The sequence below is a fragment of the Penicillium chermesinum genome, assembly GCF_028974085.1.
Source record: "Penicillium chermesinum strain IBT 19713 chromosome Unknown utg000007l:1.0-2695246.0:1.0-2697696.0, whole genome shotgun sequence".
Classification (NCBI taxonomy): Eukaryota; Fungi; Ascomycota; class Eurotiomycetes; order Eurotiales; family Aspergillaceae; genus Penicillium; species Penicillium chermesinum.
This window is the reverse complement of record NW_026695317.1, coordinates 751,708-775,243: the sequence shown is the minus strand read 5'-3', so window position 1 is coordinate 775,243 and position 23,536 is coordinate 751,708. Positions and strand designations below refer to the sequence as shown.

General features: G+C 50.8%; 11 protein-coding genes across 11 annotated transcripts; 7 read left to right on the top strand and 4 right to left on the bottom strand.

Moving 5' to 3' along the window:
- Window positions 1-361: 361 nt before the first annotated feature.
- N7468_008999 (uncharacterized protein) lies at window positions 362-1,495 on the bottom strand (the record flags this gene model as incomplete). Its single annotated transcript, XM_058478295.1, has 1 exon — window positions 362-1,495. The coding sequence occupies one exon, from the start codon at window positions 1,493-1,495 to the stop codon at window positions 362-364; it is 1,134 nt and encodes a 377-aa protein (XP_058326625.1).
- A 1,166-nt stretch (window positions 1,496-2,661) lies between these two features.
- On the top strand, window positions 2,662-3,117 carry N7468_008998 (mitochondrial 54S ribosomal protein mL58; the record flags this gene model as incomplete). The annotated part of the gene is made up of 1 exon (XM_058478294.1): window positions 2,662-3,117. The coding sequence occupies one exon, from the start codon at window positions 2,662-2,664 to the stop codon at window positions 3,115-3,117; it is 456 nt and encodes a 151-aa protein (XP_058326624.1).
- Window positions 3,118-3,769: 652 nt separating this feature from the next.
- N7468_008997 (M20 family dipeptidase) lies at window positions 3,770-5,474 on the top strand (the record flags this gene model as incomplete). Its single annotated transcript, XM_058478293.1, has 6 exons — window positions 3,770-3,801; window positions 3,861-3,892; window positions 3,991-4,058; window positions 4,121-4,865; window positions 4,988-5,237; window positions 5,315-5,474. The coding sequence occupies 6 exons, from the start codon at window positions 3,770-3,772 to the stop codon at window positions 5,472-5,474; spliced, it is 1,287 nt and encodes a 428-aa protein (XP_058326623.1).
- Window positions 5,475-5,861: 387 nt separating this feature from the next.
- Window positions 5,862-9,926, top strand: N7468_008996 (DNA repair protein SMC6; the record flags this gene model as incomplete). Its single annotated transcript, XM_058478292.1, has 13 exons — window positions 5,862-5,957; window positions 6,031-6,933; window positions 6,999-7,226; window positions 7,300-7,581; window positions 7,665-7,861; window positions 7,912-8,005; window positions 8,064-8,329; window positions 8,397-9,053; window positions 9,103-9,205; window positions 9,256-9,414; window positions 9,468-9,610; window positions 9,670-9,718; window positions 9,777-9,926. The coding sequence occupies 13 exons, from the start codon at window positions 5,862-5,864 to the stop codon at window positions 9,924-9,926; spliced, it is 3,327 nt and encodes a 1,108-aa protein (XP_058326622.1).
- A 989-nt stretch (window positions 9,927-10,915) lies between these two features.
- On the top strand, window positions 10,916-12,556 carry dhh1 (DExD/H-box ATP-dependent RNA helicase DHH1; the record flags this gene model as incomplete). The annotated part of the gene is made up of 4 exons (XM_058478291.1): window positions 10,916-10,959; window positions 11,019-11,094; window positions 11,148-11,654; window positions 11,687-12,556. The coding sequence occupies 4 exons, from the start codon at window positions 10,916-10,918 to the stop codon at window positions 12,554-12,556; spliced, it is 1,497 nt and encodes a 498-aa protein (XP_058326621.1).
- A 1,194-nt stretch (window positions 12,557-13,750) lies between these two features.
- On the top strand, window positions 13,751-15,063 carry N7468_008994 (putative mitochondrial tricarboxylate transporter (Ctp); the record flags this gene model as incomplete). The annotated part of the gene is made up of 8 exons (XM_058478290.1): window positions 13,751-13,783; window positions 13,845-13,899; window positions 13,964-13,984; window positions 14,036-14,167; window positions 14,231-14,378; window positions 14,440-14,697; window positions 14,754-14,939; window positions 15,006-15,063. 8 exons carry the CDS (start codon window positions 13,751-13,753, stop codon window positions 15,061-15,063), a joined length of 891 nt encoding a protein of 296 aa, XP_058326620.1.
- A 111-nt stretch (window positions 15,064-15,174) lies between these two features.
- N7468_008993 (putative mitochondrial translation release factor (RF-1)) lies at window positions 15,175-16,599 on the bottom strand (the record flags this gene model as incomplete). Its single annotated transcript, XM_058478289.1, has 5 exons — window positions 15,175-15,468; window positions 15,524-15,679; window positions 15,781-16,221; window positions 16,287-16,459; window positions 16,527-16,599. 5 exons carry the CDS (start codon window positions 16,597-16,599, stop codon window positions 15,175-15,177), a joined length of 1,137 nt encoding a protein of 378 aa, XP_058326619.1.
- A 182-nt stretch (window positions 16,600-16,781) lies between these two features.
- On the top strand, window positions 16,782-18,397 carry N7468_008992 (DnaJ and TPR domain protein; the record flags this gene model as incomplete). Its single annotated transcript, XM_058478288.1, has 5 exons — window positions 16,782-16,928; window positions 17,024-17,349; window positions 17,446-17,749; window positions 17,809-18,054; window positions 18,143-18,397. 5 exons carry the CDS (start codon window positions 16,782-16,784, stop codon window positions 18,395-18,397), a joined length of 1,278 nt encoding a protein of 425 aa, XP_058326618.1.
- Window positions 18,398-18,692: 295 nt separating this feature from the next.
- N7468_008991 (protein-L-isoaspartate O-methyltransferase) lies at window positions 18,693-19,486 on the bottom strand (the record flags this gene model as incomplete). Its single annotated transcript, XM_058478287.1, has 2 exons — window positions 18,693-19,283; window positions 19,385-19,486. 2 exons carry the CDS (start codon window positions 19,484-19,486, stop codon window positions 18,693-18,695), a joined length of 693 nt encoding a protein of 230 aa, XP_058326617.1.
- A 650-nt stretch (window positions 19,487-20,136) lies between these two features.
- Window positions 20,137-20,983, top strand: N7468_008990 (uncharacterized protein; the record flags this gene model as incomplete). Its single annotated transcript, XM_058478286.1, is given in 3 exon segments — window positions 20,137-20,335; window positions 20,408-20,842; window positions 20,856-20,983. 3 exon segments carry the CDS (start codon window positions 20,137-20,139, stop codon window positions 20,981-20,983), a joined length of 762 nt encoding a protein of 253 aa, XP_058326616.1.
- A 447-nt stretch (window positions 20,984-21,430) lies between these two features.
- N7468_008989 (uncharacterized protein) lies at window positions 21,431-23,418 on the bottom strand (the record flags this gene model as incomplete). The annotated part of the gene is made up of 11 exons (XM_058478285.1): window positions 21,431-21,475; window positions 21,527-21,598; window positions 21,658-21,725; window positions 21,779-21,833; window positions 21,886-21,945; window positions 22,012-22,404; window positions 22,477-22,833; window positions 22,898-22,953; window positions 23,017-23,088; window positions 23,148-23,203; window positions 23,255-23,418. The coding sequence occupies 11 exons, from the start codon at window positions 23,416-23,418 to the stop codon at window positions 21,431-21,433; spliced, it is 1,398 nt and encodes a 465-aa protein (XP_058326615.1).
- Window positions 23,419-23,536: the final 118 nt, after the last annotated feature.

Below are 23,536 nucleotides of genomic sequence, written 5' to 3'. Positions count from 1 at the left end.
CCGTCATGAGCTTGTCTTGGACTTTGGGTTCTCGAGCGACCAGGTTCTTAAATGGGGTTAACCCCTTTTCACCGTGTGGTCGTGGAGGATGGTGGTATAATTTTTAGCCTTTTATTTCCAGGCTTCAGACTAGAGATAATTGAGGTGACATATCATCGAGGAATCCCGCCCCATTGAGACATGTACCAAACCCCCAAATGAATGACCAAAACGCCCGCATATTTGAGATCATTTCATATCAGAATCTGCATAGCAAGCAAACCTTTGTGGCCCAGATCCAAGAGTGATTTCAAGGCGCATTAACGTCCAAATACATAAGCGGAGAGGAAACAACAGCAACATTGGGATGTAAATGCCGTGACTATAATGACCGATCCAGAGGCTCGTCATTCCCAAAAGAACTGGCGGCTTGACTCGCTACGCCACCCAGATCGCCGCTCCCGGTCCTTCTCAAGGCCTGAGTCATTGTTTCCACGTTCAATTCGCCGCCAAAATTGGAAGAAACAGGACTCTGAGCCAAGGCAAGAGGACTTCCGGGGGTTCGAGGTCCAGTCTTAGGCGACATCTCTACGCCCTTGAATGAGGTGGAGATGCTGGTGGGAGGGGACGTGCCTAGGGCATGGGATGAGGCAGGCGACCGTAGAGGGGATGGAGAGCGATTGTGCAACCCTGCTGCAAAAGAGGCCCCGGGGATCGGTGCACCTTGGGAAGGCTCGCGGCTGTGAGCAATTTCGCCTGTTTCAGCATGTTCTGCATTAACCACATCGGCAAATGAAATGAAGCTCAAGCGCCGCACGTCGTTTGTGTCCAGTGCGCCATACGCAGACGAGATTTCGTCGGTATCAGAGTGCATGCCATGATCTACGAGACCAGACGATGCTAATGAATGCTCTGCAGTAGAGGGGCCTGTGACCCCAGCGACGGCAGACTGGTGAAGGCTATGGGTCACAATCTCGACTGAGTCTGGATCAAGCTGGTCATCGGTAATGGCAGCGGAAGACGCCTCGAGGACAGGTGGAATATAGTTTTCTGTGCGAATATGGGCAGGTATCGACGGTGACGCCTGTGCGGGAAGTATATCCTCTTGTACGTTGCGCTCAAATATCTGAGAAGCGGGCGAGTGAAGTCGAGGTGGTAATTGCGTGGTGCTGCCCGGGGATGGGGGAAGCTTGTTCGAATACTTCTGTCGGTCTGTCAAATTCGGCGTTCGCAATGCTTCGGAGGAGCCGAGAGGTGATATTGGAGATACTGGACCACTGTTCGAAAACCCAGTCTCTGTGCTGATGTCTTCTACAGATTGGTGTTTCTCAACCTCCCGCAGTTGCGTCCAGGTCAAGTTTGCAGGTCTTGGAGCACGAATGCTGGAGGTAGGCTTCTCGATCGATGGAGCACTCGAGTCGGATTGGCGGAGAGGGTTTGCTCCTGTCGGTAACGAAGCAGCGAAAGGCTGCGCTTGTTCCTCGACGGGGTCCGACGAAATGTTGGGAGTAGACATGACGAATGGAGCGAAGATCGCTTGAGCGGAATGAGACTATTGAGTACAAACCACGCACCAAGGGGTTCTAGATAGCGTCCATGACCAGAACAAGCTTTGAAGGTCTCAAGATCCAAAAGGGATAGTGCTGAGCGAAGAAAAAGGGGGGAGGGGAAGGCAATCATCATATCACTTTCTCTACCGGGAGGCGATGACATGCTGTGCCAGGTGATCACTGGAGGTTATGAGGGGAACCAAGTAGTCGGTACCCATTGGACCCGATCATTGGGCGCGCCGGCTCAGGAGACACCCGGCCATCGCAAGTACTGGTGACTTGGGGCGGCCCGTAATCAAGTGTGGGACTTGACTCGTACATTACATTTGTGGACACACATTGGGTTTGCCATGAGACTAGGCTGCGTTTCAGAATCCCCAGCCATATCAGACGGGAAACTTGTCTCAGTTTGGGTCTGATAAAATTCTCGACACCGCGGATCTGGATCTGGACCCTCTCATCAACATGAGGCGATACTGGCCTCGGAATACGAGAAACGACAAAAGTCCCAGAATCGTAAGCGGTTCAAGCGATACCTAGATACGGTCCAACGGCCATTGAATTTCACGATCAGCTATCATATCCATCTGATCAAAAGTACACCATATCCCCTTCCGAAGCGAATGCTTCCGTCTTCTACATGTGGTCGTAGTTGCAGTCCTTGTGCCAAAGCTATAGTTAGCTCCGGGTTCCAGGGCTACATAGGTTTCATCGGGTGGCCCGGGGACGAAGGTTATGCTGACTAACTAGAGTCGTTGTTCGCCTGCCAATCATGAGCGATAACGGCATGGTCACGAGACTTTGATCTCGCGGGAAAAAAGTTCAGGCGTGACTCCCTTCATGATTGCCGCCTTGCCTTCATCCTAGTCGTGCCCTATACCTCTATCCAAAAGGGCAGGCGCCTTCCACCAAGGCCATTGGGACTTCGATTCTTGCTGCCCTTGTCGCTCCCTCCGTACACACCTTTCTGCTGTGGATTTTTGCATGATGGCGACAACAATGGTAGCCCCAAGGCGGCCGCTCCTCGCGCTACCGTTCCTCCTCCCTTCGTGGACTGGCGCACTCGGTTTGGGCTCTCGTCGTCACCAATCTTCATATCGTCGTACCAAGCAGCGCCTGCGCGTCAAGCCAGATGCGTCATTCGGAACCTCAAATCAAGGCCGTGAACACATCATCTACAACCCGCCGTCCAGCGCTCCCTCCGTCTATCACACGCCAAACAAGTTCTTGCCTGCCAATGATGCTCGAAGAAAAAATCCAGATTGCGAGCTCTCAGACCCATGATCCGAGCAATCTTCCAACTGTATACAAGAACAACGAACCAAACAAGTACCACCTCACCCCTGCTGATATCGAAGAAATTCGGAAACTCCGCTTGAGTGATCCAATGACATGGAGCCGATACAAATTGGCCAAGCGCTTTGATTGTTCTGCCCTTTTTATCGCTATGGTCTGCGAGGCCAGCCCGGAGAAGAAAGAAATTCAGAAGCAAGTCTTGGAAGCCGTACAGTCACGATGGGGACCGAAGCGCAGGATGGCTCGTGAGGATCGCCAGCTTCGCCGTGAGGCTTGGGGCCGAGACGAGTAGTTTATTCGCTCTATGCTTCGGTCGGCTAGACCCCGAATTCTCCCTATGCTTCCTGGTATCCCTCGGAGAACCAAGCTCCTGTCATGTAAAAAACTGCCATGTATTCTACACCTTAGCACTTGTCTTCATATTTTACCATATCATTGAATAATCAGTCCTGGAGCTTTCCAGCTCGATCACCTGTAGCAGTTGCGCCGCAGCCCTGCCTCTGTAAATGTGAAAGCCCATAGTAGGATACTACGCTGAACATTAATTGGTTCAAGGAACGCGTGCCTCAAGCACAACAAACCAGGGGGATGCAGTGCCGGGTCTCATTTGCTCCATACAACATACTCGCCTCCCAAGACGTCGAGACTGAGAAACAAAACTACGAGTTGGTGGGCGCATCTTCAGCGAGGGTAGCGTCGAGGACCCCATGGTTACCTTTTCCCCGTTCCCTAGTCACCGCATGATGGGCGGCTACAGCCGGCACCCGTCAAAATCCCTATTTTGTAATTACGTGATAAGACTCTGTATCTTTACCTGCAATGCCCCTCCTTCCCTCCGTTGCATATCTGTTCCCAAACCCGGGCAATCCATTTGGACTCGGTTTTCTCGCTCTCCTCTCCTGGTTCCTCGGCGCTTTTACTACGGCCACATCAGTGACACCAAAATGGCACCTCAGTTGGAACCGTTCTTCAAGCAGTACGTTGCTACTCTCAGCAGCATCAGCCTCTTCTTGTCGTTAACCTGTCTGTATCTAGGGTGGACAACTCCAAAGACGCATTTATCGACCGTACGTCGCACATCCTTAGCTTCTCTGTCCTTTGCAGTCCCATCCTCGCTTGCGCCTCAACATCACGCGACTTGATCCCCCGGCTTACGTCCTTTTAGGTCTGCGGAAAGCTGTTGCAATCCCATCGATTTCTGCGCAAGATGAGTGCCGCAAAGATGTCGTCCGAGTGAGTAAAACAATTATATTAGGGCCCGACGGAACATGACACTGATCTTTATTTCCATGAAGATGGCCCAATTTCTGGCCAGTGAACTTGAGGCCCTTGGTGCTGAAGTGCACCAGAGACCGCTAGGTAAACAGCCTGGCAAGGAACATCTCGATCTCCCTCCTGTCGTTATTGCACGATACGGAAATGACAAGAATAAGCGTACGATCTTGGTCTACGGCCACTATGACGTGCAGCCCGCCCTGAAGGAGGATGGCTGGGCTACTGAGCCATTCGAGCTGACTATCGATGAGAAGGATCGGATGTACGGCCGTGGATCTACGGATGACAAGGGGCCTGTTCTCGGCTGGTTGAATGTTATCGAAGCTCACCAAAAGGCTGGCGTAGAGTTCCCTGTGAACTTGTTGTGCTGTTTTGAGGGAATGGAGGAGTACGGCTCCGAAGGTCTCGATGAATTCATCCAAGCAGAGGCTAAGGGGTTCTTCAAAGATGCGGACGCTGTCTGTATCTCTGATAACTATTGGCTTGGCACAGAAAAGCCATGTCTCACTTATGGCCTTCGCGGCTGCAATTATTACTCTATCAGTGTCTCGGGCCCTGCCCAGGATCTTCACAGCGGTGTCTTCGGTGGCTCCGCACATGAGCCTATGACAGATCTGGTCAATGTTCTGTCGAAGCTGGTCGATGCTCAGGGAAACATTCTAATTCCTGGCATCATGGATCTCGTTGAGCCCGTTACTGAGGAGGAGAAGTCCCTTTATGGCAATATCAGCTACACCATGGAGAACCTGCACGAGTCACTGGGCAGTGAGACCAGTATCCACCCCACAAGGAGCGAACCTTGATGGCTCGCTGGCGTTTCCCCTCTCTGTCGATCCATGGTATCGAGGGTGCTTTCTCTGCTCCTGGAGCGAAGACTGTCATTCCAGCCAAGGTGATTGGTAAATTCTCCATCCGAACCGTACCCAACATGGAGAGCCCGGATGTGAACAAGCTGGTCTTTGACTATGTCAAGGCCGAGTTTGCCAAGCTCAACAGCAAAAACAAATTAGATGTTTGGCTGCAACATGACGGAAAATGGTGGGTTGCCAGCCCGAAGCACTGGAACTTTTCCGCCGCTAGCAAGGCTGTGGAGCAGGTCTTTGGCGTGGCTCCTGATTTCACCCGCGAAGGTGGAAGGTACGTCTGTTTTCAGCGTTTTTCGTTGGCGTCTGTGCTAATTCTCTGGAAGTATCCCTGTGACCTTGACTTTCGAGCAAGCCACTGGAAAGAATGTTCTCCTTCTCCCCTATGGGAAGTTCGACCGATGCTGCCCACTCTGTCAACGAGAAGTTGGACAAGAGAAACTATATCGAAGGTACCAAACTTTTGGGAGCTTATCTCCACTACGTGGCGGAGGAACCGATTGCAAGCTAGTGCCACATAGATTGGGAAGGAACTTCGCAAGGTCGTTGAGTGTTCGTGCATTCAAGAACCGCACTTCCCAAGCCCTTTTACACTCTTTCGTAATTGTAGTTTACAGTGTCTTGGGACAAATAATCAAGCTTTATCTCTTTAACTTGTATCTGGACCATATCATCTGCATTGCCATGCTTCTGTCTGCAGATCACTTAACTAAACCCCGCTCAACGGCTGACTCAGCTGACGCGAAACTGCCCAGGTGTAGGCGAACACGCGTGGGACACGGTTCTTTCAAAGATCGAATTCTTTGAGCGCCACAAATCTTTCCTTTAACCAAAGTGGCAACTTGCATAATGCTATGATGCCCTGAATTTTCTCTCTTCCTCGATCTTCCTCACCTCGATGCCGTCTCTCAAACGCGCTTCGGAGTCGTATGACTCGGAAAGCCCAGACAACACCGACTCTGAGAGTGCTGCTTCGCCCTCACAACCTCATTCCGTTCGTGTCTATCCTTCCTCTCATGTCTGCCAGAGTTATACCAAGGTGTCCATTTTATTAACTCTGTATTTAGAGAAAACGACCTCGCCCTTCGCCTTCCCCCTCTGAAGACGATGTTAGTGACCACAATACTACTCCACTAGCCGACGACGCGCTCCTAGACGAAAGTACATTGGAGCTACATCAGACCCAAATTCTTCAAGACAAATATTCACACGTCATCGATGAAGCCAACGTGCCAGCAGAACATGGCATTCTGGAAAGAGTGGATTGCTACAACTTCATGTGTCATGACCACTTTTCGGTAGAATTGGGGCCTTTGATCAATTTTATCGTGGGGAAAAATGGTAGCGGGAAAAGCGCTATCCTAACAGCACTTACTCTCTGCCTTGGGGGTAAGGCCTCTGACACAAATCGGGGACAAAGCCTCAAAAGCTTCATCAAACAAGGCAAAGAGAGCTCTACGATCGTTGTTCGAATCAAAAACCAAGGAGAGGCAGCGTACATGCCGGCCGAATTTGGCAAATCCATCATCATTGAGCGTCACTTCACGAAGAGTGGGAGCAGCGGATTCAAAATCAAGTCTGAAAATGGCCGCATCATCTCTACCAAAAAGGCAGACCTGGATGCTATTACAGACTACTTCTCTCTGCAGATCGACAACCCCATGAACGTGCTTTCTCAAGACATGGCACGTCAGTTCCTGAGTTCATCTAGCCCACTGGAGAAGTACAAGTTTTTTGTGAAAGGAGTGCAGCTAGAGCAACTAGACCAGGATTACCGTGTGATTGAGGATTTTGTCGATCAAATGGAAGAAAAGTCTCGAAGTCAAGCCCAAGACATTCGGATCCTAGAGCATCAAAGAAACTTTGCTAGAAAGAAGCTGGAAGCCTCTGATAAGCACAATTCGCTGAGAGAACGTGTGCGCAATCTCCGACACCAGATGGCTTGGGCTCAGGTGGAAGAACAAGAACGAGTCAGTCATGTTCCCATGAACCGGAATTGATGAAAAGTTTCGAAAAGGAAAACTAATTGATATAGATAAGGGAATCCATTGCCCAGGAAGTGATCAAAGGAAACAACGAGGTCGCTAGGGCAGAATCTGCGCTCAGCAGCTTCGATACTCGACTGGAGCATATTGAGCACGAATCTGAGACAGCAGCAGAGCATGCGTTGCAAGCTGACCGTATCGTTGAAGAAGCGCGAGGCGATAAGGAAGAACAGAAGCAGCAGAGCGAGCTAAAGCAGAAAGAGCATGGAAACCTTCTGGTATTTACATTGATCGCGCTAGCGAATTGATAGCTAGTCAACCGGTGTGCAGTCCCACTAATGATAATATCAGGCTCAAGAACGCGAGATCAGAAAAGCCCTCGAAAATGCTGAGCAACAAAGGGACAAACACCAGCAGGCCATCGATGCCGAAAATCAACGACTTGCTGAAATGAGCAATGGGAGCCATGCTCGAAAACAGACAGAGTACGAAGAAGCAAAGCAGTCTGCGGATGATGCCCGTCGAGTCTGGGATGAATATCGCACAGGCAAGGCCCGGCTGGTTGAGGATCGTCAACAAGCTCTAAACGAAGAGGCGGCCGCTAAAAGGCAAGTCGACGAGAAGGAAATGGAAGTTAAGCAGGCAGAAGACCGCCTTCATTCTCTCAGACGAGAAAACGGCTCGAGACAAACTGGCTTTCCTGCAAAGATGCCTAGTTTACTCCAAGCCATCCAACAAGAGACCAGATTCACAAAGCCCCCCCCATTGGTCCTGTTGGCCATTATATCACCTTGTTAGAAGCGAAATGGGCATGCATTGTTGAACACTCTGTGGGAAACAATCTGAGTGGCTTCATTGTTGATTCAAAACGAGATCAAGGGATCTTACTGAATATCATGCATCGCGTGGACTGGTCAGTAATTTGTAGCTCAATGCCTTCTTGAGATCGCTAACATTTCTCAGTGTCTGTCCAATCTTCATTGGACGCGGTGGTGAAATCGATACCTCTTCAAATGAACCCGATACTCGATATGCCACTACACTGAGGATTCTACAGGTAACTCGAGCACCTGAGTGGCTAACCAGTAACTGTGATTAATCCTTCTCCTAAATAGTTTGATAATCCAGAGGTCCAACGGCTACTCGTCATTCAAAACTCTATTGACCAAACCCTTTTAATTGAGAACTTGGATGAGGCATTTTCAGTGCTCTACGATGGTCCAAGGTTGCGAAATGTCAAACGGTGTTTTTGCATCGATGCTAAAGACAGACGTCGAGGTGTCATGCTCACTTACAACAAATCTGGCGACCCTAGTCAAGGACCAGTGCCCATTCAAAAAGGGCATCCGCGAGTAAAGTCTGACGCTGCCTCCCAAATCAGGTAAGCATCTGGTCCCAGTCGGCAAACGAACAACGAAGCATTAGATAACATTATTCCTACCACATAGAAGCCAAGAAGAAGTTGTTCAAGACCTCAAAGGCCACCTCAAAGAACTCAAACAGGACCTCGAAACTGCTCGCTCTCGGGTCGAAGCCTGTAAAAGAGAAATTGCTGCGCACGATGGAAGAGAACGCGAACTAAAACTCGAAATGCAACAGAAGGAGGATGAGAGGGAAAGGCTTCGTGAAGCCCTTGAAAATGGCAATGAGGCATCGCAAATCGATATGCTCCAGAATCTTCTGGCCAATACGGAAGGGGAAATAGAAACTCACAGAGGGTCCCTCAACGACTGTCAAGCCGCCAAAGCAGAGATAATTCAGGAACTCAAACTTCTTAGGCGTGGGCTTGGGGCACAGGATCAAAAAATCACAGAGCTGGAACAAAATGCTCGTGTCGCCGAAAGCGAGCGGTCGCGCGTGGACGCCAGGAAGCATGAAATCATCACCGAGAAAAACTCAGCTATCGCAATGATACAACAACGGCAGGCTGAAGTTAGAAGGCTCCAAGAAAAATGGCAAAAATCTACTGAACGAGTTCAAGAGTTCACCACTAAGGCAGAGTTGGTTTCCACCCGACGGGTCCCGATTGATGAGGGCGAGACACCAACCAGCCTGGACACCAAACTCGAAAGGTTGCAGCGTGACCTGAATAACTACAATGCGCAGTAAGTTTGATGCACTCTGAATATATCTTCATCGCTAATCAGGGTTCAGACTTGGGGCTTCCAGGGAAGAGATCGCAGCCGAGGCAGCACGTACCGAAACGATATACCAGCAGGCCGTGGCGCAGATAGAGGAAACAGGCCATCTCGTTGACGTGAGTCCTAACTAGCTCTAGACGGAGGTTCTATGCTAACAATGTGCAAGTATTTCAAACAAACCCTCCAAAACCGCAAAAGGAGATGGGAAATCTTCCGAGCGCATATTTCCTCGAGAGCCAAGGCGCAGTTCACATATCTCCTGAGCGAAAGAAGCTTCCGGGGCTATCTCCTTCTGGACCACACCAATAGAAGGCTAGATCTTCAGGTTGGTTATATCTCAAACGATCAGCAAACGTCTCGACACTAACGTAGACTTAGGTCGAGCCCGACATCACGAAGCACGATGGCACTGGTCGGAATACCACGACCCTTTCGGGTGGTGAAAAATCCTTCTCACAAGTCTGTCTGTTGCTCGCTCTCTGGGAAGCTATGGGCTCGCCAATCCGCTGCCTGGATGAATTGTATGTATTACGGTCTTCTCCAAGCCTTGGTGTCTATCATGCTAACTCGGACACCATAGTGATGTGTACATGGACCATATCAACCGAAAGATGTCCATCGAGATGCTAGTATGTAATCCCTTATCCCAGCTGCTCTGCTACGCAAAATCATTGACCCTTTCGACAGTTGCTTGCTGCACGTCGATCCATTAGGCGACAATTCATTCTCATCACTCCCGGAACCCGATCTGACATCAAAATCGGGCCGGACGTTCATGTCAAGGAACTCTCTGACCCTGAGCGCGGTCAGACAACGTTGCCCTTCCAACGGGGATGAATGTGATCTCTTAATCCTAGATTTTGCTCTTTTATTGCTGATACCCCATGTTCACACTGCCTTCGCGTTCGTACGAGAATCCTTATGCCTCCCTTCTCCTCCAGCGATGAGTGATATCTCCTAGTATACGGAAGCTTTGATTCCTCCTCATGAGAGCTTGATATTGCAACGGTGGGTGCCTTATTTGGCCATCGCCCTTCTAGTCAAAACCCTTGGGCTCCTGCCAGATGCGCGTTCCTTTTCCTCCGCCTCTGAAGATACGTATTGAATCACAAGAATCTAATCACATACTAGTGTCTAAAATCCACAGTTCAAATTTTCGTGATCAAACTTCGAGTTGGATACCAGCCTGGTCGTCTTTTATTCAACGGAGTATCTAGTAGCTTCATAAGTCATTTTTCCATGCATGGAAGGTAGTCTTCTAAGCAAGATAAGGAAATCTGAAGGTTTTGTCTAGCCAAGCAATTGGGAGACCAACTGCGCCCACGCATTCAACTGTATACCTCCCATCACGTGATGCGGGTCTGGTGGTGGATGGTTTCCCACTCAAACTGTGACCTCTTGCGGTCCTGAATCACTTCACCTGATTGAACCTCCTACCCCTCAAGCCTTCATCTCTTCGATCCGCTACATACCTCCCACGTCTTGACGGTGTGATCTAGGTCTCACATTTTCCCAGTACTTCTCAACGGAACGTCCGCACTTTTTCGTTCTTCTCATTGAAACTCTTTTGATCTACCGAGAGGCCACAACCCCCGCCAGAACGCACGTCGACTCTCAAAACACCTCCCAAACGAACTTTGGTATTTTACGACGTGGCTCGAGGTCCTTTTCTTTCGCCTTGAATCCTCCTCAATCACCTTCCACAACATTAAGCATCTCGACCGCGTGCGATTTGCCGTTAGTTGGCCTCCCAAGTCCAACCTGTTTACGGCACTCGCCTCCACTTCTACCCTTTTGTATCGCAACAGAACAGAGCATTATCTACAATGGCCGACGCTCTTGCCTCTCAACTTCAGAACACTTCACTCGGGTAAAATCTACCCCTTGTAAGCGTGACCTTTCATGTCAGTTATCTAATGTGATTGATAGGGATGGAACAACTCCAGAACCAAAATTGCAAGATTCGCTAAAGCTACCTCCTAAGGATGCCCGGCCACAAACAGAGGTTTGTCAAGCATGTTTACTCATTTTTGGAACCCCACTTATTTTTATCTCTAGGATGTCACCGCCACCAAAGGCCTGGAGTTCGAGGACTTTTACATCAAGCGCGAATTGATGATGGGAATCTTTGAGGCTGGATTCGAAAAACCCTCACCCATTCAGGAAGAGACCATCCCCGTCGCTCTCACAGGCCGTGACATTCTGGCTCGAGCAAAGAACGGTACTGGCAAGACGGCTGCCTTTGTTATTCCTACCCTCGAACGTATCAACCCCAAAAGCACCAAGACACAGGCTTTGATTCTAGTTCCGACACGAGAGCTAGCTTTACAGACCTCGCAGGTCTGTAAAACTTTGGGTAAGCACCTAGGGATCAATGTCATGGTCACCACGGGTGGAACCGGATTGATGGACGACATCATTCGATTAAATGACGCCGTTCATATCCTGGTCGGTACTCCCGGGCGAGTTCTAGATCTGGCTAGCAAGGGTGTTGCCGATCTTTCTGAATGCCCTACCTTCGTTATGGATGAAGCTGACAAGCTGCTGTCCCCTGAGTTCACCCCCGTCATCGAGCAGCTCATGTCATTCCACCCAAGGATCGCCAGGTCATGCTGTTCAGCGCTACATTCCCGCTTATTGTCAAGTCGTTCAAAGACAAACACATGCGCAATCCTTACGAAATCAATCTCATGGACGAACTTACCCTTCGCGGTATCACACAGTACTATGCCTTTGTGGAGGAGAAGCAAAAGGTTCACTGCCTGAACACTTTGTTTTCGAAACTCCAAATCAACCAATCAATCATCTTCTGCAACTCCACCAATCGTGTGGAACTTTTAGCCAAGAAAATCACGGAACTCGGCTACTCTTGCTTCTACTCGCATGCACGCATGCTTCAACAGCACCGTAACCGAGTCTTTCACGATTTCCGTAACGGTGTTTGTCGCAACCTGGTTTGTTCAGATCTCCTCACTCGTGGTATCGATATTCAGGCGGTCAATGTGGTCATCAACTTCGACTTCCCCAAGAACGCAGAGACTTATCTGCATCGAATTGGCCGCTCTGGCCGGTTTGGGCACTTAGGTCTTGCCATAAATCTCATCAATTGGGAAGATCGTTTCAACCTTTACAAGATTGAGCAAGAACTAGGCACTGAGATTCAGCCGATTCCGCAGAACATTGACAAGAAACTCTATGTCTACGATTCCCCTGAGAACATCCCCCGTCCTATTTCTGGTCCACCTCAGCCGCAAGCGCCTCCCGGTTCCCAGCCCGGAAACGGCGAGCGCCAACCTCGTCGCCAGAATCATCAGAATGGCCAGTACTACAACAATAACAATCGAGGCCGAGGCTCTTATCGTGGGGGACGAGGACAAGGCCCTCGACGGCCTCCACAGAACGATCCCAACCGAGTAGGATTCCCTCCCGGGCAAGTGGGGACCAAGCCTCCTGCGCCTGTCGCATGAGACGACCAGGACCCTGAGTTTCTTTTCACCCGAGCAGTGCCATTCTATGTCATTCTGCTTTTTCTCTTTGAAATGACCGGCTTGATACAACTCTATGATGTGTTTGAATGTGCTGTTGAATTTCCCCCCCCCCTATTCTTTTTCCCCTTTCTCCCTGCCTTGATATTTGCGTCTTCTTTCGTTGCGCTTGTCTGTTCTGCTTTCTACGTCCCTCTCCACTAAGCGGCCTCTTCGTCCTTTCCGTACGGATGAAGCTCTCCGCTACTGCCGACCCGTCTATCTTCCACAGGGACCCAGGCATTGGTGCAACATCTGTATCATAATTCCCTTCTCCCCCCCTCCCTCGTGTTCTTTGCAAATTGCCCGCTGGTCTCTGAATTGGGTGCTATATGTTGAGCTGGGGTTTTGGTCTTGAGGTGCATTTCTGGTTTCGGGGCTGTTCTTATTGCCCCGGCCTTCCTGCGGCGATGGTGTACATACGCTTTTTCTGCCGCAGTCTTGTCTCTTTTTGTCATCCCAAAGGTGCAGAGTCGGCGTTTTTAATGATTCTTTTTCCGGTATGACATGGGCGTTTAGGAGTCAGCAGCGGCTCGCTTGGCTGGCTTTTTCCTGGTTTGGTTCTTCTTACCTGTCTGTTCAAGAGCTACTCGATCATCTCTCTACCTTCAAACTTCCAAACCCGATACGCCTCCTTGCGCCTCCCGAGTACCATCTCTCCTACAACCGCATCTTCCCTCAGTGTGCTCGTGTCTTCCCATTCCTTCTACTCACTCGCACGCATCGGTTTCGAAAACCACCACTCTTATCACAACAGCATATTCGGATGTCAGCTCGGTGAATACCCCCACACTGATCCCCTTCCACCCCAACAAAAAAGACAAAAATACCAAAAATCAATTTTGGAGGAGCACTTAGTGCCAGGTACCTCGGTAGCATTTAGTGAAATCAAAGAGTCCCTCCAAAAGAAATTCCTATTATACAGTTGTCTTTGTGTAAGAGCGCCTATTCTACATAGGCTGGCATGGCTCAATAGACAGCAGAGCAATCGTCAGGCCCAGGTCAGAACCAGACGCAGATGATTTCCCCGATGGCCCAACTCGACATTATCGCGATAATCGCGGGCACGTGATGGTCGTGATCTACAGCAGCTTACTCCCGAGGTCCGATAATCTTTTTACTCCCCCATCGCGAACAATGGCTACAGCAAGCAAGGACCAAAAGGCCAAGGTTGGCAAATGCCCATTTCCTCAGTTCTGAGATAAGCTATTAACCCCCTAAAACTCACTAGCCCAGTGCTTTGCGCTCCATCCTTGCCGGCTCCACTGCCGGAGCCGTGGAGATCGGTATGAGAATCTGCCCCCCCTCAAATGCCAAATGCTTCAACTGCAGTACTAATGAATATTCCAGCAATCACATACCCCGCAGAATGTAGGGCTTCTCGGCTGTGTAGGTTATAAGCTACCGCTAATTGACCTATAGTCGCCAAAACCCGGACGCAGCTTAATCGTCGACTCGCCGAGGGACAGAAACTCCCTTGGCCACCGTTCGGCCCACAGTGGTACGCCGGATGCACAACGCTCATTATTGGAAATTCCCTAAAGGCCGGAATCCGTACGTCTACTGTGCTTCTCAAGCTTACTCTTTGTCCAGTAACTCATGCATTTCACTCGGCAGGCTTTGTTGCGTTCGATGCTATCAAGGCAGCCCTACAGGATGAAAATGGCAAGATATCGGGACCCAGAACGGTTGTCGCAGGTTTTGGAGCAGGCTTCATGGAATCCCTTTTAGCCGTTACTCCCTTCGAAAGCATCAAAACTCAATTGTGAGTCGTGGGGTCCCACTGCTCACAACGCAGGAAGAAGGCTGACGCTGCTGGGATCCAGGATCGATGATCGAAAGTCAGCAACCCCCCGGATGCGTGGATTCCTCCACGGAAGCAAGATTATTTGGCAAGAACGAGGCGTCCGGGGCTTCTTCCAGGGCTTCGTGCCAACCACCGCACGACAGGCAGCCAATTCCGCAACCAGGTTCACTGCGTATACGACCCTGAAACAGTTCGCCGAAGGGTATACGGCTCCAGGAGAAAAGCTTGGGACACTTGCTACCTTCGCCATTGGAGGAATGGCTGGAATTATCACAGTGTATGTTTCTGCTACGTTGATCCGATGCTTCGTGAATTACAGCTGACCCCTGCTAGCTACGTGACCCAACCTCTGGACACTGTCAAGACTCGAATGCAGTCAATTGAAGCCAGCAAGCATTATAAAAACAGTCTCGCCTGCGCTGCCAGCATTCTTAAGAATGAGGGTATGCTCACTCTGTGGTCTGGAGCCATGCCCCGGTTGGCTCGACTCATCCTCAGTGGAGGAATTGTGTTCACCATGTATGTTGCTCCTCCTTTCCTTTTTGCTATCTGTCTGCCATACCAATGATTGCGGCTCACATGCAGGTACGAAAAATCCATGGAACTGTTGGATTCCATGGACCCCAAGCGAAAGTATCTTTAAGGCCGACAGGGTGCAAAGTGCAATAGAAGATAGAATCCTCTCCAAGAATGAGATAAATAATGTGCAGCAGTAAAAGTACATGGTATCATGGTTCCTAGTATACAAATTCAATCAAGGAAGAAGACCGGTTACTATCTTTTCTCCGTTCTTCTTCGTCTTCTCCAAGTTTGCTTTGGCCAAGTCTTCAGCTACCATGGCTTCGACCTCTCGGTCAACCATCCAGCTCCGAACGTTTTCCATGACCGTCTCTAAGCCGTCGCCGCCGTCCAAAACCCCATCCAGGTTGTGAATCGTCGTCCCACATCGATGATCTGTGCATCGGCTTTGACCGAAGTTGTATGTTCGAATTTTATCGCCTCGGCCCATCCGGGCCACTCCCCCCCAAGGCACCTCGACGGAGCTCAACTAGTTCTTGCTCCCGAGCTTCCTGGCGAGCTTCAGCTATTTTCGCTCGCAATACCTGCCATGCCTTTCGCCGGTTTGCCTGCTGAGACCTTTCGTCTTGCATGGACACCACGGTGCCAGTGGGTATATGTGTCAATCGGATAGCAGACTCGGTTTTATTCACATGTTGTCCACCCGCTCCTCCCGCTCGCATTTTTTTTACCCTCACCTCCTGCGGATCGATATAGTAGTCACTAGTCGGGTCTTCAAAATTCAAAGCGCTGTCCATCTCGTTGCCGTTATCGGGGAAACTGGCAAGACCATCACGCTTACGGCGCTGGTGTGGGTGCGGCCTTTCGTTTCGGTGGCCGGGACCCTCTGCACGCGATGGACCCCAGATTCGGTTCGCATAATATCGTAGGAGCCATTGGCTTCAATTTCAATTACCGCCTCGGTCAGTCGATCTTCTGCTTGCCCGTCCTCCGTGTCTTGCTTTAGTATGATCGGCCGCAACCCCCTTCTGGAGCAGAATGATATGTACATGCGTAACAGCTCAAACGCAAACAGACCAGCCTCGTCACCTCCTGCTCCGGGCCGTATTTCAAGCAAACATGGAAGGTCCGCGAAAGGGTGACGGGGGATCAACGACTTTTTCAACTGGTCGGCGATCGCGGGCAGAGACTCTCTGGTGGAGTCTAGATCCTCCATTGCGAGAGCCCGTAACTCCTCGTCGGTCTCGTCATCGTGTAAAAGAGACTTCAATTCTTGAAGGGCCTGCGCGCATTAAATTTAGCCATTGGCCAACCGACCCTGAGCAGAACCGCCGAGTAGGCACCGACCTCATTGGCATTTTCCCACTTTCGCAAAGCTGCCGTGACAGATGCAAGCTCTCCAGCTCGCTTAGCGACTTTCGTATCAAATGAATCCGACAGCTTATCCGTCAGCCGCGTGTGTTCAGCAGCAAGTAATCGGGCTCGAGTGAGTAAAACGGGGGAGAGGCCGGCGTCTTGCGCTGGATAGGTTTTAGTTCCCTAGGACCGAAGTGATGCTTGGGGGTCTGTGGGTGGGGATGCTAGTACCAGTATGCAGTGCTCTAAAAGGAAGACGATGTCCCAAATGTAAGGGCCGTAAGAATTGACGCCATCGTAGCATGCTGGGGGGGGAAGAAGAGCGAGGATTGAGAGGTGAAAAAGACGTTACGGATTCAGTAGTTTGCGGGTAATTTATGTCGTACAATACGCGTAAAGGCCACGACGATATGCGCTTCCATTGAACGTGGCCTCCTTCCTCTCTCTTCCAAACTTCGAGCATGTCCATTTAGCTGCATTGACAGTATGCGACTTTCCCTTGAGCCCTTAACGATCGTTCTGGCCTGCCTAGCCACTGGCTACGCCTCCCAGATTCCGCCTGATACGCCTCTTTCCGAGCTGATCTCCTCGGCCAAGGCCCACCTCGCAAAGGGCTCGCCACGCGACGCTCTGGTATACTTCGATGCGGCCGTCACTCGAGATCCGACCAATTATATTACCATTTTCCAGAGGGGGCGGCCTATCTGTCGATAGGTAAGAACTTACAGGCCTCGGAGGACTTCAATCGCGTTTTAGAACTAAAGCCTGGCTTCGAGGGCGCGCTTCTTCAGCGATCCCGCCTCCACGCCCGGTCTGCGCATTGGAAGGCTGCACTTGAAGATCTTGAGCATGCGGGGAAAAAGGCCTCGCCTGAATATAAGGAGGTGGAAGACGCGCGAGACGCAGCTGGCCTAGCTGTAGCCGCCGAAAAGAAAGGCGATTGGGAAACATGTGTCACACAGGCAGGAGTGGCCATCATGAAGGCGAATACCGACTTGTCCCTTCGGAACACGCGATCGCATTGTCGATTTATGAGGGGGAGATCGAGGAGGGCGTTAGTGACCTGGCGCATGTTCTCCAGATCTCACCGCACCTGAGTGGAGCCGCATTTACAAATGTCTTCGATGCTATTCTACGCACTTGGGGATAGCGATCGTGGCTTGGCTCAAATCCGGAAATGTCTACACACCGATCCAGATTCAAAACCCTGCGACGCTCTCTACCGACGAGAGAGGAAACTATCCAAGCTTTTGGCAAAGATGCACAGCGCATTTGAATCGCAAAAGTTTAGCAATGCGGTCAAGCTACTGGTCGGTAGCGGCGAGGACACGGGCTTGATCGAGGATATCAAAGCCGACACTAAAGAGGCAAGGGATGCCGGTCACATTCATCCTGCAGCTCCGAGCAATCTATATGCCTCTCTGGTCGAGAAGACGTGTGAAGCTTACCGAAAGGTTCGTGTACTCCTTCAATTTACTTCATTGGATGTCCTTTTGCTGACCTGAGTTCCTAGATGAATATGGTGAAGAAAGCAGGACCGTACTGCTCCGAGGCGCTGCAGTTGATTCCGTCGTCCCTGCATGGCCTTCTTTACGAGGCTCAGACTGAATTAAACGAAGACCGGTTCGAGGACGCCATTCGCACCCTCAGTACCGCGAAAGAACACCACGGTCACTCCGAAGAGGTCCAAAAGCTTCTTCAAAAGGCCCAGGCTCTTTTGAAACGCTCCAAACAGAAGGACTATTACAAGGTCCTGGGCGTTAGTCGCGACGCAGATGACCGGACCATTAAAAAGGCTTACCGTCAATTGACAAAGCAGTACCACCCCGATAAGGCTGCAACCCAAGGAATCTCGAAGGAGGCAGCAGAGAAAAGATGGCGTCATCAACGAAGCCTACGAGGTCCTGTCGGACCCAGAACTGCGTACTCGGTACGATAGTGGCGACGATCCCAATGACCCCGAATCACAGCGGGGAAACCCCTTCCAGCAGGGAAGCCCGTTTGGCCACGGCGGTAACCAACAATTCTTCTTCCAGCAGGGCGGCGGCTCTCATTTCAAGTTTTCCGGTCAGGGGTTCCCTGGTGGCTTTCCATTCAGGTAACTCCCAATCTTTTCGATATTCGGGTCTCATGTATCTTTCTCGCACATATCGCGCGGTGTTTTGGGGAGTATTACGCTACGCTCTCGTGGCGAGGGCATTCTTAGGCAAGCATTGTCATCACATTGGAATCATTAACTGTGGCCTGAACCATCCCGATAGCCACGGGATTTAGTTCCAGACATCAATGTAGGCGTAGCTTTTATTAGGACCCTGTTGTCTGTATCTTGTCGATCATTGTCTCGTAAATGCATGCTGCTTTTTCCTAGAGCGGTCTCGACATGGTGACATGCTTCATTCACGATCTCGGGGCATCTGTCAAGGGCACATAGCTGACCTGGAAGACCTTCTCTTTGTGAACCGATCCATCGGCCTTTTTGTCGACAATCCAGATCCATTGGCCGCTGCCCAGGCTGGCAGTGTCATGTTCCTCGGATTCCACCGGAATGAAGAGTCTCCCCGGGCACGTAGTTGCTCGACTAGCACCGGGTGAAGCTTCTCGGCAGCTGCTCCGACGTGGATGGCGTCGAAGGGGGCCCCTTCTTTCCATCCTAATCGACCATCTGCAGCAATAAACTTGACTTGCCCGAGTCTTGCAGCCGACGGCCTTCGGGGACTTGTTCATGTTGTTCCGGGAGAGCTCCACAAGGGCGGGGATATGATCCACTCCAATCACGAGTCCCTCGTTCGATGGGTTTGCTACGAGATTGGCTATGACATGAGTAAGGTAGCCTGAGCCCGACCCTATGTCGAGGACACGAGCCCCCGGTTGGAGATAATCGATGAGATACTCGCACGCATGGCCATGCATGTGGGGTGCAGAAATGGTGGCTCCGTGTCCGATGGGCTGTGGTGAATCTGAATAGGGACGCGAGGGGGGCATAGTGGGCTCTATCAACCTGGCCACTCTGTGTCAGGGGAGTCCGGTTCTTCCAGAGCTGCCTCCATGTCCGGCTAGTATGGGGAGGAATTGGAAGATCTACTACTCACTCCGAGCATAGCTTCTTTGACTCGGTCATTCTTGACCAATCCAGCCTTGAATAGATTCTCAACCAATTCAGTGTTGGTCGACCCTGAGCAATACCACGCCATGGTTAGAGTCCCGAGTCGTCGAATGTGTGCTAGAGTTGATCGGTTCTGTTGTCTCGGACAAGCAAACATCTAGAGGAAACACAGCGGGTACGCTGGATTTGAGCGTGACGCCATCTTGATTCATATCCCCACGTGACGTCTCTGTTTACTTCAACCTTATCAGGGCTGCTATGCTGCTGATGGTGTATTCTTGGATTATGTTGTGATTATTCTGCGGAGGGGGGTAGGTGGTGGGGGGGGGGGCCAGGTTCTACAAGTGAAGCCTCGTCAGTCATCCCAGGTTGGGGATTCATCCGTGAATATATATGTTACGGAGAATCACCGGTAGGAAGAGCACACAGCCTACTACCTGAGATTGTTTCCGGAAATACATAAAGCATCCGAGGAGATATCTAGACCCCGAGACCGATTTCTGCTAACTAACGAGCACCAAAACCCTGGAAGAGGTAGTACCAGTAGGACGCGGCCAGTGAAACCCGTCGCGTATCTATAAATGACGCGGGGTGGGATCCATTCACCTTCACCTCACCAACTTTCTCCTCCACAACCAAATCTGTGGATCGTCCTTTCCCCCTTTCCCCCGAGGCTCCTCGCCTCACAGCCTCATCTGCAACCAAACGTATGACGAGTGGTGCTTAACAAAGGCCACAATGTCATCGGATCCAGAAAAGCCTAAAATCGACGCGCCTGCCGCGCCGACGGAGGCACATTCCGAAACACAGGTTGAAGTCGATACTCTGATCCTGGATTACCTCACCTGCATTGCAATCGAAAAGATCCTTACTTTTATTCTCGACCAAGGCACCGAAACGAGTGAAGAATTAGACTGGGCCGTCCGACCAGTGCAAGGTACGCCAGGCGCTACCCAAGGAAGAGAAGACCCAAGGATCCATCGCTAACATGCCTTCCCTCTGTTCTCAGGTTTCCAACGTTCACAATTTCCAGACCCAGAAGGCGGATTGCTGACCGAAGACGTTCAAATCAAGACAAGGATCCTAGCGGTAGCCGACGGGCTTCGAAAACACACACACACAGAGGCACCAGACCGTAAAGCCCTCCCCGCGCTGGGTCTTGAGTTCCTGGAACTCTGCGCTACCGTAGTCGAAAGGGTCTCCAAGAAGCGCTGGTTCGACGTTGGCGCTCTGTGGATCTACCTGGCCACGAAGGAATACCAATACGGGGATGATGTCTCTCCATCCGAAGATCTGCTGAAGTTATGCTCATGGGTACCAAACGACCCCGGTTTGTCTTTGAGGTGGGCGCAGGTACGCTGGAAGTACGTCAGCGAGCCATCGAACCCCGGTGATATCCCCTACCGTCTCCCCATCCTTGCCACAACCTCTCGACAGACATGCAGTGATGATAATAGGAGAGTTTCTGTATGACCTGATGGCCACACTTGACGCCCCCATTCTCATTCAGCTCGAACGAGGCAAGTTGGGTGACCTAACCCGCGCGGAGACCCAAGACCTGCTGAACCGGGTCTTTACCATGTGAGCAACGGCGCGATGGAAACTCCTGAGAACGTGAAAAGAAACTCACTTGCATCACTACCTATGTATCATTACCAATATATCACAGCCAAGATATCATAACCAAAATATCATAACCAAATGTCATAGCCAACACCATTACCAATAGACAGGCGAATCACTCCATGCACCAGCTATAGGCGGCTGTAATGCCGCGATAGCTCCGTTCACCGAAAGTAGCTCGAATGGAACACAGCTGCACATGTCAGACGACTCCCATTACCAACTCCAACGATACCCACCTAGTCACCGAATTGGCTACAAATCGTGCGCGAAAGAGTTATGGCCTGTCATTGAACTTGACAGTTATATTTTAAAAATTGAATAATCTACATAGGGTGCCGACGGGCTGGGCTACTCCAAGCACAAAACACATCAAAACTCACTAGTAAGGCGCTAACGAGGTTCGAGCTTAGCCAAGCAGCATGCGCTGGGGGTCCTCGATGTACTCCTTGACCTATATCGGGAATTAGTGATGGGAGTCCACGGGAAGGATGAAGTGGCATACCTTGACAAGGAAAGTAACTGCCTCACGGCCATCCAAAAGACGGTGGTCGTAGGTGAGGGCAAGAAACATCATCTGGCACCGAGGAATTAGCAAAGAGTGTTCAGTGCGACAGGGTGGTAGTGGTGTCTTACCGGACGAATCTCAACCTTGCCATTGATAGCCACAGGCTTGTCCTTGATAGCGTGGAGACCCAGGACGGCTACAAAATGATGTTAGACTCAGCGCAGATAAAGATTGCTGGGATCGACAAACCAGTCTGTGGCAAATTGATGATCGGAGTACCCATGAGAGAGCCGAAGACACCACCCTAAGATCAATTAGTATGCAACGAAGGCTGGAAGAACGACATCCGGACTTACGTTGCTGATGGTGAATGTACCGCCGGCCATATCCTCGATGGTGAGCTTGTTGTCGCGGGCCTATACAGCAGAAAATCTCCGGTTAACGATGATGAAGATGTTTCGTGAAGAGGCAATGCCAGTTACCTTCTTTCCAAGGTCAGCAATGGACTGCTCGATGCCAACAAGATCCATAGTCTCGGTGTTGCGAACGACAGGCGTAACAAGGCCTTTCTCGGTAGCCACAGCAACACTGATATCAACATAGTCGCGGTAGACGATGGTATCGCCACCATTGGGGCCTTCAATAGAGGCGTTGACAGCGGGCACTTCTTTCATGGCCAGCACACAGGCGCGCGAGAAAGCACTCATAAATCCAAGCTTAACACCGGTCTTCTTGAGAATATCATCCTTGTAGAGCTTGCGGAATTCCATCAGAGACGACATGTCAACCTCGTTGAAAGTAGTGAGGGAAGCGGCGGTGTTCTGGGACTGCTTTAGACGCTCGGCAATGCGGAGACGCATACGGTTCATCTTGACCTAACGTTCATGCTACGTTAGTTTTTCCTCCCCGCGTGGAAGACAGTCACATGGATATTATTGGGAACATACCCGGCGCTCATCGCGGTTACCCAGGGTGGGCTTTGTGTCTGCAGCACCCTGGGACTTGGGAGACTTGGCCTTGGGGGCCTCCTTAGGCTTCTCTGGGGCAGCATCTTTCGAAGCCTGGGTAGGCTGAGGCTTCTCTGGCCCAGGAGCACTGTCCTTTGGCTTCTCGGCAGGTGTCTCCTTTGGCTTCTCGGCAGAAGCCTCCTTGGGCTGCTCGGAAGCAGCTTCCTCTTTACCACCCGCAGGAGCATCACCCAGCTCAATCTTGACAAGATCCTGACCAACAGTGACGGTGTCTTCCTCGTTTACGAGCAACTCTTTGATGGTGCCTGACTCCGGCGCGTTGACCGAGACGTCAATCTAATATGCAGGACGCTGAGTTAGTCCGGGCCAACGGAAAGATATTAGGGGTTGGTATGATCACCTTATCGGTCTCGATAGTAGCAATTTCTTCATCACGTTCGACGAAATCACCGACCTCTTAAGACGTCATTGTTAGACCTATGTAGGCATCCAAGGTAATGATTGAGGCAATGTCCATACGCTTTGAGAATTGCTTCAGAGTACCCTCTGTGATTGACTCAGCCATCTGAGGAACCTGGACCATCTTGTCGGCTAGTTCGAGAATTGTTAGGACCGGGCATAATATTGCAATCACATCTTTCAGCATTTACCGTAGGTGCGGATCTGGGAGCCCACAAAGGGAGCAAGGCTGCGCGCAACATTGATCCTGCATTTATTAGTGATTACGCAGAGAGAAGTGATAGGGACCAAGTCTTACCCTGATGCGGCGTGGAGCAAGCCTGAAGCTTTTGAGGGGGTCTTTGACCTGCTGAGCGTGGAAAGGCTTTGAGCGGTACGAAGCTGGCTGAGACCACGGGTGGATCGGGCCAGAGGCGTCAAGCGCTGCCCCGAGAGGCGCGCAAGAGGAAGTCGAGCAGGCATTGGTGAAAAAAAAGGAGTAAATTTGAGCGCAACAGCTCCTCCGGGGATCTGAGCAGGAGGGAGGAAGAGAGAAGAGTAAGTCAGATAACAAACAGGATAGGTCGGAGGAAAAAGGCGC